Raw genomic sequence first — 20,475 nt, forward strand, 5'->3', positions numbered from 1 at the left:
ATGAGCACTGCTCTTAAAAAAATTCCAGTGCCTTCATTTTCACACCAGAGAAAGGTATTTTTCAACAGATGCTTTTTTGGCACTTGATCAAAATGAGAAGCATCTCCCATTTCCTGAACTTGGATTACTGAACACCACAGCTCAGTGCTAATGAAGATGAAATTCAAATGCCATCTAAAGAAGCAATTAATGAAAATAATTGAATTTTTTTTTCCCCTCCCTCCAAAGTGTTATTGTATTAAGCTCACTCTTGCTTGTCCTCAGGCCCAGACTTCCTAGTGATTTACAGAGGATTTTCCAGTCTCAGCCGTAATTGTTAATGCTGTGAACTACTTATAACCTCCATTTCAGAAGCCCATTAATTTTTGGAAAACACACAAGGAACTGCAGGCACAAATCATCATCATTTCACCTTTTCACCAGCACGTTCAAAAATCAGCTCGATTAGAGCGAAATGATGAGGAGTCAGGATGACATTTCCTCCTCTTCCTGCACATCAATCAGGGCAGGATACCAGGAGAGCACTTCCAGGTGCCACTTCCAGGGTTTTTTGGAGGTTTTTTAGAAGAGGGAAGGTTGTTTCTTCTTCGAAATGAGGTGAGAACAACATAATAATTCATTCCCGTGGCCTGTTTCGAACCTGGGGTTGGTTCTGAAGCTTGGCAGGAATCCTTCCCTCCAAAACAACTCTGCAACTGCAGCCCAAGGCCAGAAAAAAAAAAAAAAAAGAAAGCCCACATGTGGTGGCTCTGATATTTTAATCAACTTTTTGTTCCTCTGCTGATCTTCTCTCCTAGAGATTACGAGGATTTTCTGGAACAAACACCAAGTATTTTTAGACCCTCGTTTCACAAAGGAGAGGGAGCCCAGCAGAAGGTTAATTCTGGACATGGTTATGCAGCCACTTGGAACAAGCAGGGCCCCAGGGGAACCATTAGTTTTTTTCCATGGATAACTTGGGATTATTCTCCTAATTTCAGTTAAAGGAATAAAACCCATAAGGTGGTGGTGTCACTGTGGGACTCAAGCACAGGAATGCAGGAGTTACAGCGGGGCCTGGTGTGAAACGTTGATTGTTCACCACCATCCACAGATTGGTGTCACCACAGGGATGAGCCAAATTCCTGTCACCCCTTGGAAGAAGGGATATTTTTACATGTGTCAAGTGCTGGAGAGGGACATCTGACAAGGACATGGAGTGACAGGGCACAGGGAATGGCTTCACACGGACAGAGGGCAGGGATAGGTGGGATATTGGGAAGGAATTGTTGGCTGGGAGGGTGGGGAGGCCCTGGCACAGGTTGGGCAGAGAAGCTGTGGCTGCCCCTGGATCCCTGGAAGTGTCCAAGGCCAGGTTGGATGGGGCTTGGGGCAATCTGGAATAGTGGAAAGTGTCCCTGCCCATGGCAGGGGGTGGAACTGGAAGGTCTTTAAGATCCCTTCCAACCCAAACCATTCCTGGATTCCAAGTTTCCACAAGGCTGTCTGATCCTTTGCTGTTGCTTCTGAACATGTAACAAATAGTTTCAAAATTAAAATATTAAGGTACATAAAGACATATATTTGTATATTGAGATCCATGTGCATCCATATCCATTTGTATATTTAGATCCATGTCTATCCATACACATCTGTATATTTAGATCCATGTGTATCCATATCCATTTGTATACTGAGATTCACATGTATCCATACACATTTCTATATTGAGATCCATGTATATCCAATATATTTGTATATTTAGATCCATGTGTATCCATATCCATTTGTATATTAAGATCCATGTGTATCCATACACATTTGTATATTAAGATCCATGTGTATCCATACACATTTGTATATTGAGATCCATGTGTATCCAATATATTTGTATATTGAGATCCATGTGTATCCAATATATTTGTATATTGAGATCCATGTGTATCCAATATATTTGTATATTGAGATCCATGTGTATCCAATATATTTGTATATTTAGATCCATGTGTATCCATACACATTTGTATATTGAGATCCTCCTGTCTCAACATGAATTGGCTTTTCCCTTCAGTCAGCACTGACACACTGCAAGTTTTAATTCATAAACCACGTTCAAAGCTCATCAGTGGGGCAGTTTTCTCCTTTCACAGAATCCCAGAATATCCTGAGCTGGAAGGGACCCACCAGGATCATCCAGTCCAAGCCCTGGCCCTGCACAGACACCCCAACAATCCCACCCTGTGCCTGAAAGCGTTTTCCAAACATTCCTCAAGCTCCGGCAGTCCTGGAGCTGTGACCATTCCCTGGAGAGCCTGTTCCAGGAGGACCCTGCACTCCAAATCATCTCCAGTCCAGCCACATGACAGTAATTTTTCTGTCTCTCAAACACTCAGGATTTGGAAATGAAAACATAACACTTCCATGCCACAGTGCAGTGACACGGTTTGCTCATTGTACCAGCAAAAAACAACTCCTTAATTGTTTATCCTGACGACAACTGCACAAAAGGACACACTGGCTACACTGCTGCACTTGCAGGGTTAGATATTTGGATCCCTGGAACACACCTGGCACTGTTAGAAGCCACATTTAAGTCAGGTTCTAAATTAAAAATATCATTAAGAGGCTTACCAAGGGGGACTTACCTGAAAGCTGCCAGTAAGGGAGCATAGATGGAGTCTCCATCATACACATACAAGTGGTCCCAGCTGCACTCCGTGGCAAAGTGGTTGAACCGAAGCCTGAGGATTGTGTTTGGCCTGGAAAGAAAAGAAAAACAAACAGATTAATCAAAATAAATAAAGGAAGGAAGGAAAAAATAAATGAAAAGATTTGTAATCGGCCAACTCACACACACCCAGGGCAAAATGCTCCTCCTCTGGTGGGATGCTCTGCTCTAAAGCAGACTAAAACTGAGGGATTCGTGTCACTGCAGATGCATCAAACACGCTGGGGCTTAATTGTTTTGGGTGTGCAGCTCCCCTGGTATTAAGCAACAGGTTCTTTATGGTCAGAAAACAGTGTCCTTAAAGCTTTCCCCCTCATCACCACCAGATACCAAAGAGCAGGACCAGCCAGCCCTCGGCTCTTCCCTGGTGCTGACTCTCCTAAGGAAAGGGCTTTGCAAGGAAAACCTCCATGGACAACACATGTGAAGAATCCCAGCCCCCACCAGGGAATTAAGGAGAGCTCTTTCCTTGTTCAAGGGACTTTCTGCAGGCTGGTGTGGTTATGATGGCCTGAGATGATGGATTTGCCCAGGAGTTGGCACTAATCCTTCTCCTCTTACTTTATTAGTTGTGCAGAACACACGGCCCTCCCAAGGGAAGCCCCTCCAAACTGCACATCCAAACAAGTCAAAAGTCCCTCTCCAGCTCTCCTGGAGCCCCTTCAGGCCCTGCCAGGGGCTCTCAGCTCTCCCTGGAGCCTTCTCTTCTCCAGGGGAACCCCCCCAGCTCTCCCAGCCTGGCTCCAGAGCAGAGGGGCTCCAGCCCTGGCAGCAGCTCCAGAGCCTCCTCTGGACTCTCTCCAGCAGCTCCACGTCCTTGTGCTGTTGTTCCCAGGGCTGGAGCAGCTCTGCAGGGGGGTCTCACCTCAGACAGGGGCAGAGGGGCAGAATTCCCCCCTGCCCTGCTGCCCACGCTGGGGGATCAGCCCAGGGCAGGGGGAGTTCTGGGTGCCACGTGGAGCTTCTCCTCATGGTAAGACATCATTTCTTTCATGGTTAATGTGCCAAGATCCACCTAAAGAACATCCCAGAGAAGCCACAGCAAACACCCAAATTAGGGCTCAGCTCCAGGAGGGTGGAAACAACCCTACACTGTGCTTGGACCCGAGATAAATAAAAGTGAATCTGTGTCAGCACTGCTTGTTCCCACCCACAGCTGAAGCTGTGGAAAGGACAGATCCAAGTGATCAGGATCTCTCCATCAGCACTGCCTTTGGATTCAGATGAAATCCCTGTTCATCCTAATTGAATAAATCAATAATTTTCATTGTGCCAGAGTCGTTCCTTCCCACAGGAGCCGAATTCTTTTGGGAGTTACTGTGTAAGTTATTCTATTTTTTTGATAGGCTCAACCATCTGCTCCAGGCCTTTGGATAAAGAGCAGCAGGTGGAACTCATGGATAATGTCCTGCTTTAAAAAAAAGAGGTACAAAGAGTAGCCATGGTCTCAAAACTATGGAGTCAGAGGGTTTGCTATGGTCCATCAATAAAGGTTCAGACCAGGAACAAAAAGAAAGAGTCTTCTTGCTGCAGCCAACAACTCATTAGTGGACCCTCATCTGCACCATCCCAAGCACCTGGTTGTGCCTTGGGATCGTCAGGCTCCATGGATTTCACCTGCCTTGTCTCACACTCCTGGGGAAGGACAAATTGGGAATTTTGGGAGGGATTGATTCACCTCACCGAGCTCTCCCAAAGTCCATCCCCTCACTGAACCCTGAAAAGCAACATCGTGGAATTAGAGAGTAATGGAATTAGTCTTTTGGGGAATAAAATGATGGAAAATTGAGATGGATTTGGGAGGGGGTTGGGCCATTTGGAGCTTTTTTTTTGATGAACTGAGTGTTTTTATTGGAAAAGGGACCTGAGGGAGGAGGGATGGGGATGACGCCTCACTCCGAGCTCTCCCAAACTCCATCCCGACTTAACCCTGAGGAACAACATCATGGAATGATGAAATGATGGAATTATTCCTTTGGGGAATAAAACAATCTAAAACTGAGCTGGATTTGGGGGGGGGGGTTGGGCCATTTGGGTTTTTCTTTGGATCAACTGAGTGTTTTTATGGGAAAAGGGACCTGAGGGAGGAGGGATGGGGATGATGCCTCACTCAAGGACACCCCCAGGAAGAGGGCACAGCACAGGCACCAGCCAGGAAGAGCCAGGAATTGTGCAGAAAGGAAAGGAGAACGGGAAGGAAAACGTGGCTTATTTTATACTGAATTTTTCAGTGCCTCCAATGGCACACTGGATTGGACCTTTCCCTGCTAATCCCAAATCCCTCCAACACAGCAATGCCAGCACTCAGACCTGAACAGCTTTGCAGGCACTGCTTCCCAAGTCCAGATGTCTGGGAATTTTACTCTTGGCAGCAGAGCTGGGGCTCTTTTCAGGTGGCTGCATTTTCCAGCTGCTCTAATCAGCACCATTATCTCCTCTCCATTCCACCACCCTCCTCTGACAGCAGGGGACAAACAGGAAAAGGATTCCAACCTCTAGGCCTGGCCATGGAACAGGGAGGAACATTTTTTTCTGCCTCTCCAGCAACAAAACATCTCATTTTAAACCCCACCAAGTGATGGTTTTCTAGGAAGCAGAAGCAGTCGAGGCTGGAGGAGCAGTTTTGGTGACTTTATCGAGGACTCAGGGGCAGCACCTCACTTCTGATAAAAATATGAGTCATGATATCCTTTAAAAACAGAAGTTGGGATGGTTCATCTGGCTGTGCTGGAATGGCTCAGGCTGGTTTGTCTGGAATAACATTCTTGTGAAACATTTTTTAATTGTTTCTAATTGCCAACTCTCTGCAGTTGGGTTCCTCTTACCTACAGAAATTAAAAGGTGTTGCCACTTGGAGCAGCCAACTTTTGATCTCAACCACCTTAAAGGATGGGGCTCCTTCACATAGTTAATGGTGAGTGGTTGGCTCCCAATTCCAGGGTTCTGGATGGTTCTCTGGATAAACTCAGCCCTCAGCTTGGAGTATCTTGGGAGCTTAGGAACTTAACTTCCTCATCCCAAACAAATGGTTGAAGTAGATTCAGTGAATACCCATTTCCCCCAAGCCCCAGTCAACAGACCTCCCAAACATGGAATCATGGAATGGTTTGGGTTGGAAAGGAACCTTAAAGAACATCCAGTCCCACCCCCTGCCATGGGCAGGGACACCTTTCACTAGACCAGGTTGCTCCAACCTGGCCTTGGACACTTCCAGGGATCCAGGGGCAGCCACAGCTTCTCTGCCCAACCTGGGCCAGGGCCTCCCCACCCTCCCAGCCAGCAATTCCTTCCCAATATCCCATCTAACCCTGCCCTCTGGCACTGGGAAGCCATTCCCTGTGTCCTGTCCCTCCATCCCTTGTCCCCAGTCCCTCTCCAGCTCTCCTGGAGCCCCTTTAGGCCCTGCCAGGGGCTCTCAGCTCTCCCTGGAGCCTTCTCTTGTCCAGGGGAACCCCCCCAGCTCTCCCAGCCTGGCTCCAGAGCAGAGGGGCTCCAGCCCTGGCAGCAGCTCCGGGGCCTCCTCTGGACTCTCTGCAGCAGCTCCACGTCCTTGTGCTGTTGTTCCCAGGGCTGGAGCAGCTCTGCAGGGGGGTCTCAGCTGAGACAGGGCCAGAGGGGCAGAATCCCCCCCTGCCCTGCTGCCCACGCTGGGGGATCAGCCCAGGGCACGGGGGGTCTGGGTTGGGGCATCTGGGTTGGGGCATCTCCAGCCTCTCCCCCACCAACACCCCCAAGTCCTTCTCCCAGAGTTGCTCTCCATCCAGTCTCCCAGTCTGTGTTTGTGCCAGGATTGTCCCCACCCAGGAGCAGCACTTTGCACTTGGCCTTGTTGAACGTCATGAGTTTCCCACATTCCCACATTCCTCCCTCCCACAGGGGGAGCTGTCCAGCTCCCCCTGGATGCCATTCCAACCCTTCCCTGCAGCCTGTGACCAACATCTTGGTGACCACACCACACATCTCGGGGTCACAGCAGACTTGCTGAGGTGCCTCAGTCCCACTGTCCATGCCACCCACAGGAGAAGACCAAGGAAAAGTGTGCTCTGGGTTTTAGCAAATTCTGATCCTCCAAGATGCCAAGAGGCCTCAGTTTACAGCATCCAGTCCAAATCCATGCTCTCACATGACTTGTTCCAGTTCCCTGACCTCTCCACTTCCAGATCCAGGGAACAACATGGAATGTGACTGAACACAGAGCTGTCACCACACAGCATCACACCCCACCACTGAACAGCCTTAGAGACCAAAAAAAATTGGATTTTTCAAACCTGGCATCAGCTTGGTTCTATGAAAATTGTATTTCAACAAGTTTAGATGCTCCCAACTGCTGCACCATCCATGGGGTGACAGAGGATGTGCACCAAATGTGCTGCTCCTAAAAATCTCTGCAAAACAAGGATCAAATCCAGGAAGGGCACGAAGTGAGGTCTGAGAGACTTATCCCAGTCTAGAAAAGCTTTGTAAAACAGGTCAGTGGTCCTTGTGAAGTCCTCATGGCCCAGTGAGTAAAGAAGGATTTAAAGGATCACTCCAAAAACTGATTTTTCATAAAGAGGGGTTTTTAGAGAGTTTCCTCTTTTTTTTTTTTTCACACTGCCAAAAAATCCCATGTGTTGTGAGTCCCAACACTGAATGTTCCCCTCTGGTATCAGTTCAATAATTCCCAATCCTTCACTACTTCCACAAACACGCTGATTTTTGTTTACCACGTGCTGTTTCAACACAAACCTCTCAATCCTGAGTCAGTTTGGAGGGCTCAGTTGCACAAAAACACCCTAAAAACTTATTTACTGAGCGCTGCCCGATTTAGATTTAGGAACAGCCAGAAAGAATCACGAGATATAAAAATATTTAACGCAGATAAACCTCACCTAAAAGCTACCATAACCAAGAGGAAACCCCAGGCTGTTCCCAACACTCACCTTCCTTCAATGAGCCAGGTGCATTTTGTCTTGTATTTGTAATTCCCAGGCCCATCCGTGACGTACCCCGAAGGTTCAGTGAGTCTGGAAAGGAAAAACAAAGGCAAACATTAGTTTTCCATTCAGAGATGATTTCCTACCTTTTTGAAGACCCATCCTGAAATTTTTATTTAATCAAGAGCCACTACAAACAAACAAAGCTCCCACTGGGATAGTCCTGTGGAAGTCTCTCTACAGGTTTTCTGATGATTTTCCTGACCCCTTGAAGGACATCACTTCAGGAGGGATGGTTTCTCCAACAGGTGGATGTCATGGCTCCAAGTCCATTTGGAGGGATACACCACACATAACCACAAAGGAATTCCCCAAGAGAAAAGCCAAAATTATTCCCAAGCTATTTATTTAAACAAACTGCACCATTCTTGGATGAAGTTCAGACAAAGTCCACGGTGTGACCTCTCACCCTTTCTGTGTTTGACTCTCCACAAACTCCTTGACAACCTCCTGGATGGAGGAGTGACCCCCAAAGCACATCCCTGCAAGTGTTCAGGGTTGGACAGGGCTTGGAGTAACTTGGGATAGTGGAAGGTGTCCCTGCCCATGGCAGGGGGTGGAACAAGATGGTCTTTAAAGTCCCTCCCAACCCAGCCCAGCCTGTGATTCTCTGATAACCCTCGAGTGCAAAGTAAGACCTTAATTCCTCACACATCGAGGGCTGCAAAACTCAGGACAACCTCAGAGCATGGAATTTCCAGGCATCTCCCAGCTTTGGTAGCACATCCCCATCCCCAGGTCATCCCACAGCACATCCCCATCCCCACGTCACCCCACAGCACATCCCCATCCCCAGGTCACCCCACAGCACATCCTTATCCCCAGGTCACCCCACAGCATGTTCCCATCCCCAGGTCACCCCACAGCACATCCTCATCCCCAGGTCACCCCACAGCACATCCTCATCCCCAGGTCATCCCACAGCACATCCCCATCCCCAGGTCACCCCACAGCACATCCTCATCCCCAGGTCATCCCACAGTACATTCCCATCCCCAGGTCACCCCACAGCACATCCTCATCCCCAGGTCACCCCACAGCACATCCCCATCCCCAGGCCATCCCTGGATCAAGGGATTGAAGTCCAAGAGCTGAGTGCTCCCCACTGCTGGGACAGTGCCAGGAATACTCTGGAATGCTCTACAACATCCCTTCCTGCCGCTCCTATAAATAGGTGGTGAGGACTTGACAGGAGGAAAAGACTCTGGAGAAGGATGTGGAAGCAGAAAGTACAGTTGGAATCCTTCATCCTGAGATACTCAGGGAACAGCAGCACTTAAAACCATAAAAAACTCAGGATGCCACTGAAAGAGAGAAGGGGAAAAAGCCTGAAAAGGACTTAAAAGGACATTGGGCAAGGGCTTGGAGGGACAGGACAAGGGGGGATGGATTCACACTGCCACAGGGCAGGGTTAGATGGGATACTGGGAAGAAGGGCAGCACAAGGACGTGGAGCTGCTGGAGAGAGTCCAGAGGAGGCCCCAGAGATGCTGCCAGGGCTGGAGCCCCTCTGCTCTGGAGCCAGGCTGGGAGAGCTGGGGGGGTTCCCCTGGAGAAGAGAAGGCTCCAGGGAGAGCTGAGAGCCCCTGGCAGGGCCTGAAGGGGCTCCAGGAGAGCTGGAGAGGGACTGGGGACAAGGCATGGAGGGACAGGACATAGGGAATGGGTTCCCAGTGCCAGAGGGCAGGGTTAGATGGGATATTGGGAAGGAATTCCTGGCTGTGAGGGTGATGAGGCCCTGGCACAGGTTGGGCAGAGAAGCTGTGGCTGCCCCTGGATCCCTGGAAGTGTCCAAGGCCAGGTTGGACAGGGCTTGGAGCAACCTGGTCTAGTGGGAGGTGTCCCTGCCATGCCAGGGGGGTGGAATGAGATGGTCTTCAAGTTCCCTTTCAACCCAAACCATCCCATGATTCCATGATTATTGTCACCAACATCTGCAAGCACTGCACAGCAGAGGACAAAACCAAGATCCAAACCATGGGGACACACACTCCCATCTCACAGGAATTAGTCAAAATATTCTAAGTGGGTTTTAACAAATTGCTGAGGTACCACAGAAACTGCTGGAAAAACAAAAATGCCAGGGCAGGATGGCAGCAAACACCAGCAGCACCTGAAGGTGCCCAGACACCACGTCCTGGCACAGCACAGCTTGGCACAGGATCTCTCCCCAGGCAGGTTACAAACCCCACCGTGGGCACAAAGGCTGGAGCAAATCACAGCCCTCTGGCAAAATCCAGCTGTCCCACTTACACCAGCTTTAGGAAAACAAAACCACCATGGATTCAAGCTTGGCAGGAAAGAGAAGGAATCAAGATCAGAAGTTCCCAAAATTGCTATCTTGGAGCCTTTTTCTGTGTCTTTTCCCAGTGATCTGTTAATGTATCAGCTCATCTTTTTTAAATATTTTGACTGAGTCAAAAGTGATTTTCCAGCCTCTTCTCCAACGGGGAACTTTTAAGGTTCATCTCTGCTTCAAATTAAAAAGGTAAAACTCGCAGATTTTTACAAAACCACCTTCCCCTCTCTCCAGATGAATTTATTATAATACTTTTCAAGCTCAGAAATGGAGCTGAGGAAGCTGTGGCTGCCCCTGAATCCCTGGAATGTCCAAGGCCAGGTGGGACTTGGAGCAACCTGGGCTAGTGGGAGGTGTCCCTGCCCATGGCAGGGGGTGGAACTGGATGGTCTTTAAGGTCCCTTCCAACCCAAACCATTCCATGATTCCATGATCCATATTTATTTTAAAGCTCCACCATCTTTGAAAATTCAAACCACTTATCTACTGATCAGGAATTCACAAAACCAGACACAAATCCCAAGTTGTAGGCAATAATATCCAGACTGTTTCATCCCTTTGAAAATAATATCCCTGGAAAAGCCAGGAATCCAACTGTATCAACACTGACAGCACTTTGCCTGCAACCAAGAATAAACAGGTTCTGGAAACCTGAGCAAGTCTCCTGAGTTAAAAACAGCCTCATTCCATGGGCCAAACTCTCAGGGAGCTTCTGCTCACGAAACTCTTGGAACAATTTTATCTGGAAACAATTATTACATTACTCTCCATCGAAATGCTATCAAGAGTGATATAAAAAATAAAATAATCCTGCTGATATTGTAGCCCCAGCCATGTCACATCTCAGGGGGGGAATAAAAATTAGAGTTACATAATTTAATGAAATTTCAGCAGTGGAAAACCAAAACATGGGATTTAGTTTTATAAATATAAGGACAGTCAAACTTTTGAGATGTTGTTATTAAAAACTTATCTGTGAGTTACTCAGACTCCTTACTTAACTCACTGCCATTATGAGCAAATAAAGGATATTAAAAAAAATATGAGAAATCAGAGTTGATGTCTCTGAGAGGAAAATAAATAGGAATTAAGTTCTCATAAGTTCTCACTGGGGTATGAGCAGAGCAGCAGCATCCATGTTATTCCATAAATACTCTCCCAGAGACACAATCCAGGACACACAGAAATAAATCCACAGCACTAAAAGGAGACCGAAAGTGGAATTTTATGTTTCCATTCAACAGAGGAAGCTCAAGTGATCTCCCAGCTCCAGTAAAAAAGCAAACAGCCCCTGTTCCTTCCCACTCCCTGCTCCCTGTGCCACCCATGCCACGGGCACGGATAACTGGGACAGGTCCTGCACTGGGTTTGGGCTCGGTCTGGGAGAGGAGCCTCGGGAAGGGGATATGGGAGTAACTCAAGGAGGAAAAACACACCAGGAATGAAGGACTTGGAAGCAGCACATTTTGCTGGCACACATCAGGCTGCTCCCACACGGGCACCAGAGGGATCCCAGGGAGGCACCTCCAGCCCTGGGGGCAGCTCTGGGACCCTCAGACAGGAGAGACATGGAGGGGCTGGAGCGTGTGCAGGGAAGGGAACGGAGCTGGGAAGGGGCTGGAGCAGCAGGAGCAGCTGAGGGAGCTGGGGGGGCTCAGCCTGGAGAAAAGGAGGCTCAGGGGGGACCTTCTGGCTCTGCAACTCCCTGACAGGAGGGGGGAGCCGGGGGGGATCGGGCTCTGCTGCCAGGGAACAAGGGACAGGAGGAGAGGGAACGGCCTCAGGCTGTGCCAGGGGAGGCTCAGGTTGGACATCAGAAGGAATTTCTTCCTGGAAAGGGTGGTCAGGCCTTGGAAGGGGCTGCCCAGGGAGGTTGTGGATTCCCCATCCCTGAAGGTGTCCAAGGAAGGACTGGCCGTGGCACTGAGTGCTCTGGGCTGGGGGATAAGGTGGGATCCGGCAGAGGTTGGACTGGAAGATCCTGGAGGTCTTTTCCAACCTGAATGATTCCCTGAGTGTGTTCCTGCCCATAAACCCTCCTTTAACTGGGATCAGAGCTGTCCCTGTGCCGGAGAGGGGAGGAGGGGGATTCGGGCTCTGCTCCCAGGGAACAAGGGACAGGAGGAGAGGGAATGGCCTTAAACTGCACCAGAAGAGGTTTAGTTTGGATATTGGGGAAAATTTCTTCATGGAAAGGGTTGTCCAGCCCCGGCACAGCTGCCCAGGGCAGTGGTGAGTCCCCATCCCTGGAGGGATTTCAAATCCCTGTGGATGTGGCACTTGGGGACATGGGTTAGTGGTGGCCTTGGCAGTGCTGGGGGATGCTTGGACTCGATAACCTTCAAGGGTTTCCCCCCAAAAAAAAAGATTTCGTTATAATTTTATCACTCAGATGCAGAAATCAGACCTCAGAAAGGACGGAAAGGCATCAATTCCCATTTTTCCTGGCTAATTTGGTAATACAAGTCGCCGCTGCTCCACAAGAAGCCCTTCCACCCTCCCTGGGTGTTATATCTCCTACTCTGCAAGGAGCAGCTGCTGCACCCTAAGAAAACAGAACTCAGGCCCTTTACTACAATCCTCCCAAGGTCCTAAACTCCAACACTGACTTTAAAACCTCCAGGGTAGAAAAAACAACCGCAAGGATCTGGTTACAAAATTCAGATTTTAAACGTGCACACATCCACTCCCGTGCGTTTACACCAAGTATTTCGGGCTTGATTCAAACTCCACTTGTTCACAACACAAATTTTTCCCTCACAAAAAAAATGAAGCAACGACAAGGATGAAGAGCTCACAGAAAAAAAATTGCTTCTAAGGGAAATATTCTGTATAAAAGGATTCTGCCTATTCAGTTACTCCCCACCGTTTCTGGGAGGACCTGAAAAGCAGAAAAGCGAGACAGGAAAATCAGACAGCACTCGATGGTATCTCCTGGGTGAAAAACCCAACCTGATATTGGAAATTACCAGAAAACTCCACGTGTTTTTAATTGATAACACGACTAAAACTGGCAGGGTCTATTTTTCAAATACAAATTAGTACACGCTGAGAAAATTCCTGCAGAGACAGGAACTGCACAACCAGGCAAAGCCTCAAAGCTGTTGTTTAATTACCATCTAATAAATCTAAAGCGATCCTGTTGTTATTAGCTGAGCACAAAAAGCAGCTTATAATTTAGGATTAAGTCGTTTTGCAGCACTTACTTCCAAAGCATTCCAACATTAAAGGTACATTAGATGCTGGTACATTATACAAAACTGCCACAGAAAAGTGACTTTTTACAGCATCCTGCCTGCAGAGGTTTAGCACAGCCTTTCCACTAAAAAATAAAAAAAAATAAAATTGGAAAAAAAAAACCACTCCAAACAAACCCAAAAGCCCCTAATTTTGAAGTTGCTAAATCCAGAGATCGATGCAAACAATGAGTTCTCCTCCTCTCTCCTTCCCAAGTGCCTCGAGCCCTCCACAATTAAAAGTCATTGTTTCGGGAGAATTTGGAGTTGAAGGCAATAAAGAAAGGGCTGTTACAGCCTATTAGCAGCACAAAGGCTTTGCAGCCTAAATTGATTAACAATTTGGTTTTGTTCATGTTCTCACTGAAGGCACTGAGGTTAAAGGATAAATCCTAGAAGCAAATGCCTGGATTTACAGGCATGGAATCGTGATCAGCCACACTGGGGATGAGAGGAGCAGATAAATATATCATTTATGCATCTATTTAATGAGTTTCTAATGGCTAACAGATAAATCCCTCCTCCTGCCAGCTCGGGGCCACAGCACAGGTAAAGCTGGGAAGGTGTCACTAATTCCAGGCCAGGTTTCCTGGATGAAGGCAACGACATTCCTGCAAAATCCAGCTGGAAAAGGATTTAAGCTCCAGCAACGAGTACCTGAACAAAGACTGCAGGTGCACACAGAGTAAAGTCTCCAGTGACACGAACAGAAAGACCTCGGGATGAGGAAATTCATGGGAAAATCGCTGCTGTACCACCACCAGAAGATCATGGAATGGTTTGGGTTGGAAGGGAAGTCAAAGAGCATCCAGTCCCACCCCCTGCCATGGGCAGGGACACCTTCCATTAGCCCAGGTTGCTCCAACCTGGCCTTGGACACTTCCAGGGACCCAGGGGCAGCCACAGCTTCTCTGGACAACCTGGGACAGGGCCTCCCCACCCTCACAGACAGGAATTCCTTCCCAATATCCCACCTATCCCTGCCCTCTGGCACTGGGAAGCCATTCCCTGTGTCCTGTGCCTCCAGGCCTTGTCCCCAGTCCCTCTCCAGCTCTCCTGGAGCCCCTTCAGGCCCTGCCAGGGGCTCTCAGCTCTCCCTGGAGCCTTCTCTTCTCCAGGGGAACCCCCCCAGCTCTCCCAGCCTGGCTCCAGAGCAGAGGGGCTCCAGAATCCTGGAATGGGTTGGGTTGGAAGGGACATTAAAGATCCAGTTCCACAGGCAGGGACACCTTCCACTAGCCCAGCTTGCTCCAACCTGGCCTTGGACACTTCCAGGGATCCAGGGGCAGCCACAGCTTCGCTGGGCAACCTGGGCCAGGGCCTGCCCACCCTCCCAGCCAGGAATTCCTTCCCACTCACAGCAACATTTTGCTATTCCAGCACTGGAAAACCATCCCCTGCCCTGCCCTGCCCTCACCAGGGGTTTCCTCCCAGAGGGAATCCGGTATTCCCACTGTGCCAAAGGTCACAGGAGGGTGACAATCCCTCTCCATGCTCAATATGTTCTGCTCTCCTCCCACTTTCCCTGGCACAGCTGTCTCAAAAAACAGTCACCTGACTGACACAGTTAATTGGATCTGGGAAACACTTCCTCCAGAGGCAGGGATTAGCCTTTCCCTCCTGCATGAGATATGTAAAAATATGGAAAGCGATTTCCTGGCTGCTGATCAGAGATAAGGGCAGAGCCTGGGAAGCCCTGGGAGGTCTGGGAAAGGACTGCAGCAGGTAAAACATATCAGTGCAACCTCCCAGTCACAGCCTGCACTGATGCTCCAAAAACCTCCGAAATCCCTCTTTGCTCCTGAAAAACAGGCCTCGATGTGACGAGTTGCTGGATATCAGGGGTGGCTGACTGGCCATGGACAGCCTGAGAGAGCTCACAAGGAATAAATGCTGCTGCAGCCTTTTCAAAATCACCGAGTTCGTGAAGCAAATCTTTTCAAATACTGCCCCTCTGCAGCTGGTCACCAGTAACTCCATCACATCCCTGATCCTGCCACGCTGTCCCAGCTCCTGCTCTGCTGTCACCAAACAGGGATGACACTGAGGGGTCTCTTTCAGAGAGGGCTGGTGCCTCTGCCCTTATCCCACTGGAGCTTCCAGCAGCAGCTGGGAGCAGATCTTGAAACACATCCTGGCTGTTTAGTTATTCCCTCAATGCTCTGCTTGCCCAACCAACTCTCCTGCTGGGGAAGGAGAGGAATTTTAAAGACATTTTAATCTGAAAATGCACTTCAGCTCCTCTTTATGGAACATGTCTCATTGCTCTCATACCCTACAAACCCAAAAACTTATTATTATAAGGCAGCTAATTATAGCCAGGGAGAAATCATTTGACAAGACCAAATTAGAATCACAGAATCATGGAATGGTTTGAGTTGGAAGGGACCTTATGGATCATCTAATTCCAGCCCCCTGCCATGGGCAGGGACACCTTCCACTAGCCCAGGTTGCTCCAAGCCTTTTCCAACCTGGCCTTGGACACTTCCAGGGATCCAGGAGGAGCCACAGCTTCTCTGCCCAATCTGTGCCAGGGCCTCACCACCCTCACAGCCAGGAATTTCTGACCAACAAGTAAAGAATTTTTTCCTAACAGTAAATATTCTTTTCCTAATAGCTAAAAGAAATCAATTTCTATGTTCAATTTAAATTCTAAAAATAATTAAAATCACCCAACCTCGAGACTAAGACAACAGAAACTCTGAGGGAGAAGCCGATTTCCCTTCTCCAACCCCATTTCCTCGCGTCAGAAACACCGAAAAAAAACCCCAAACCAGAACTGTGCTGGATCCCAAAAGGCTCCAGCATTTCCCCAGTGCTTCCCAACCATCCATCAGAGACGCTGCTTTTCAACACCATCGTGTTTGGACACACCAGAAACACGCTGGAGCTCCCCTGATGTTCTTGCCTCGAAGTTCCTCCAGCTGTTAAATTCAAACTGCAAACATCCCAAATTTAGATCCTTGTCTACCCTCCTATTTCTTTATTCCCAGCCCATCTCAGAGGCCACACAGCAGAATTATTCCCTGCACAACCTCAGCTTTATCTCTGCCCAAAAAAACCAGCTGAGTGTACCGTGAATGTCAACACTGCCGTGTACCTTCACTACAAATTCTTCCCCCCACTCAAATTTACTGAGGAAAACAAAGACTAGAAGATATTATTATTATAATTATGCCTCGGGAGCATGGTGTTCACACAAGGAATATTTTGTAAGCACAGATTTCTGTGGTGTGTTGCTCCATTATCTCTGTGTTATCCTTGATCTCTGTCTCCACACCGCAACAGCTCCAACCTTATCGCTCCTTTATTTCTTCAAAACACCTTCCCCACTGCCTGTATTTTATGCAGAGGTGTTTCCATGACAAAAGGTCACTTCCTGAGGTCCCCTGGAAGCCCTCCCTGAGCCACCACCCACACCTGAGACACCTCCACACAGATGGTGGAGGCTGCACCACTTGTCCCTTTAGCTGATCCAACAGTTGCCCTCTGCTTTCCCCATCTGTTCCCAAATCCACTCACTGGATATCTTGGCCTAGTTCTTTGAAACAAAGATAATTTAGCTGCAAGTGTTTGTAAGGAACACCCAGGAAAACTCAGTTCTTCACTGCTGGTCCTGAAATGCTCCAGGGATTTGTGGCAGGAGGAGACAACACTGCAGGGCAGAAGCAAATGCACCTCACACATCATGAACCACCTCCCTCTGCAGCAGATAAGGGAATCTATCAACCCCTCTCTTTCCCTGCCCCGCAATGAACCCCCAAAAACCCTTGGCCAAGAGCCCTTGCAAATGTGTTACCCCAAAACTCAACCCCCTGAAAGATGAAAGGACACTACTGGGATGGTCAAAGAGAATAATCAAAGGCTCATGATGAAAGATCTCCAGAGCCACAGAGAGCCCAGCAAGGTCGACCACTGGAACACCCAAAACATTCATTGCAGTGGGTGATCCAGCCTGACTTTAGGTATATACATATTATATATATATTAAATAAGACATACACGATATCTGTGCTTAAATTCAGTGTCACAGAGGGTCAGAAACTCCCTTTTTAAAAAATAAAGTGTTGCAGTAAAATTCGGGTTAGAAACTAAAATTAGAACAAGTTCTCCACAACCTCCTAGTTCAGTAATTTCTGCTTGTCTTACATTCACCTGTGCAAGATTTCCAACTCGTTTTAGGGTAAAACACAACCGGTGTCACTTTAAAAGAAAAGACTCTCCACGTGTATTTGGTCCAGGAAGAACCTTAAACCAACTTAACACATGTCCAGCCACATATTTTCCAGCTCAAAGGCTTAATAATCTACAAAAAAAAAATTAGTTTTTTATAGAAGTGAGCTATTTCAGACCATTTCAAGAAGAATTTCTGATTTTATCAACTTCAATCCATTTTTCTCGCGGTCAACAAACATTCATTCCTTACTCTGCCCTCCTGTTTCAGCAGTTAATTGGGATTCGGGGGGGGGGTCCAAGAGGCTGGAGAGGGACTGGGGACAAGGCATGGAGGCACAGGACACAGGGAATGGCTTCCCACTGCCAGAGGGCAGGGGTAGGTGGGATATTGGGAAGGAATTCCTGGCTGGGAGGGTGGGGAGGCCCTGGCCCAGGTTGCCCAGAGAAGCTGTGGCTGCCCCTGGATCCCTGGAAGTGTCCAAGGCCAGGTTGGAGCAACCTGGGCTGGTGGAAGGTGTCCCTGCCCATGGCAGGGGGTGGGACTGGATGTTCTTTAAGATCCCTCCCAACCCAAACCATTCCACGATTCTGATTCCCGCTCGTTGGCAAATCACACGCGAGATTTGTCAGATGATTATTCCTTTCTTTCCTAAAACTGGAAATATTCAGTTACTCAATGGCTCTTCAGATCCCTGTAGGATCATTTCAGCTGCAGCACAGCACACCTGGGACCCTTGGAAATAAGGAACTGAAATTCTTTTAAAGCCCACATGCCCAGGAGTGACAGACACATCAGCATTCCCCTGCAGTCAGGAGCCCTTCACTTTGATGAGCTTTCAAGTTGTCACATCCACATTCAAGCCCAGGCAAAATCATTCCCTGGCAGGACTGTGTGTTGTGAATGAAAAGGGGCTGAGCTGCTGATTTAACCTTCCAGCCAGCGGGAACGGGAAATAAATAAGAGTTTAAGGCCATTCCAATGGAGCAGAGAAAGCATCACCCTGCCAAACCCTCTGTTTTCTATGAGAAGAGGAAAATCACCAGCAGCAATTCCCGCTTAATGCTGTGTATGAACCTGCTGCCCAGTTCTTCCACCCCCAAAAATCCACCCCTGAACCCTCAAAAAGCACATTTAGAGTTTGGTTTTTAGCTCCAAACCTCCACCCCTGCTCATTTCTAGGCCAAAGGCAGAGCTCAGAACTCGGTAGTAGCACTTCTAGAACAGCTCCAGCCAAAAAATCAGTCGGTGCTGCAGCAAAAAATGAAAATATTGAGACGTTCTATAAATAAACATCACGGCCTGACCCACTTTCCTAAAGGGGATAGAAATAATTCCTTTTATTTCCTGTCTAACATTCAAAAATTTCTAAGCTACTACGTAGCAGCGTTACCTGCTGGGAAAACTGATCCCTGAAAAACAAAGTAGATAGGAAAAAACTTGGGATGTAGGTTAAATTTTGTTTGGTCCCAACCTGAAAAACGGGTTTTAACAGAGATGCTCGGGTGCAGACCATTAAAATAGTCAAAGTACATCCCAAAAACCAGATAGGGGTTTGTGAACCTACAGAATTACAAACCCTTAACATTTTACAGGAGGTTTTGGGGTTGAAACAACACCAAGAAAGAGATGGGAAAAGCAGGGAATCAATAAAGAAAATATTATATTTTCTTTTAAATATATATATTATAATATTATATAATTATATATTATATACTTAATATAATATTTAATATTATATATATTATGCACTGTATAGTATATAGTATATAATAGTATTTCAAATATTATATTTCAAACGAATTCTCAGACAATGTAGTGATTTAATAACACCATGATCAACGTGGTAATAAGGGAGATGTTTAAAGGATGCCAGCAAGTAGTAAAAAAAAAAATAATGACAGCAAATAAAATAACTGCAAAAATAATAATACAAGTATTAAAAATAGTCATAACAGCAAAGGAGACTTTTAAGGATCAAACATTAAACCTGAGAGAATGTGGACCCCCAGAAATAAATTTATATGTTCATATCACAAACATGATGCCCCAAAAATGTCCTTCCCCTCGCATGTACCAATGAAAAGAATGAAAGGCACGTTAATATTATTTGGCTTGAGGGAGGGGACAGAGAAGAATTTCCTTGAGGGGAGAAGGAGAAACCCAGAGAGCACCAATAATAAAAATAAACCAACCTTTCTATCGCTACAATCTCCCCAAAATCTATTTAAATTGCTCCATTTTCTACCTCATTTCAGTGAAATCAGCTCCCAGACAGGTTCTCTGCAGCCACGTGAGTGAGCTCTCCCAGAAGTGCCACCTGAAGGGTCATGGACAGGCATTCCAGCAGGGATGGGACCTCTGGCTCAGGGAGGAGAGCCCAGCTCAGCACCCAGGCTGGGCCAGAAAATCCAGTTCAATTCCCAGCTCTGTCCCCTCCCACTGCACAGCTGAGGACACCCTGAGGGGATGGGGCATCCAGAGGGAGCTGGACAGGCTGGAGAGGTGGGAATGTGGGAAACTCAGGAAGGTCAAGAAGGCCAAGGACAAAGTGCTGCTCCTGGGTCAGGGCAATGCCTGGTGTGGGAACAGGGTGGGGATGAAGGGCTGGAGAGCAGCCCTGGGAGAAGGACTTGGGGGTGTTGGTGGGGGAGAGGCTGGAGATGCCCCAACCCAGATCCCTCCATGCCCTGGGCTGATCCTCCAGCGTGGGCAGAGGGCAGGGGAGGATTGTGCCCCTCTGCCCCTGTCTCAGCTGAGACCCCCCTGCAGAGCTGCTCCAGCCCTGGGAACAACAGCACAAGGACGTGGAGCTGCTGCAGAGAGTCCAGAGGAGGCCCCGGAGCTGCTGCCAGGGCTGGAGCCTCTCTGCTCTGGAGCCAGGCTGGGAGAGCTGGGGGGGTTCCCCTGGAGAAGAGAAGGCTCCAGGGAGAGCTGAGAGCCCCTGGCAGGGCCTGAAGGGGCTCCAGGAGAGCTGGAGAGGGACTGGGGACAAGGCATGGAGGGACAGCACACAGGGAATGGCTTCCCAGTGCCAGAGGGCAGGGCTAGATGGGATATTGGGAAGAAAATCTTCCCTGTGA

The 20,475-nt window shown here is 48.1% G+C and overlaps 1 protein-coding gene across 1 annotated transcript in view; it reads right to left on the minus strand.

Annotated features, from left to right (window-relative positions):
- LOC113996066 (attractin) overlaps positions 1 to 20,475 on the minus strand; it is a gene marked incomplete at its 3' end in the record, with an annotated part of 63,933 nt that overhangs the window by 19,544 nt on the left and 23,914 nt on the right. The window contains exons 2-3 of the mRNA XM_039387247.1: positions 7,630 to 7,713; positions 2,625 to 2,738 (exon numbers count right to left, since the gene is read on the minus strand). Of these exons, the coding sequence (XP_039243181.1) occupies positions 2,625 to 2,738; positions 7,630 to 7,713 (198 nt within the window). The remainder of the gene's footprint in view (positions 1 to 2,624; positions 2,739 to 7,629; positions 7,714 to 20,475) is intronic.

The sequence above is a fragment of the Pipra filicauda genome, unplaced genomic scaffold (assembly GCF_003945595.2).
Source record: "Pipra filicauda isolate LSUMZ 115617 unplaced genomic scaffold, ASM394559v2 scaffold547_size326079_pilon, whole genome shotgun sequence".
Lineage (NCBI taxonomy): Eukaryota > Metazoa > Chordata > Aves > Passeriformes > Pipridae > Pipra > Pipra filicauda.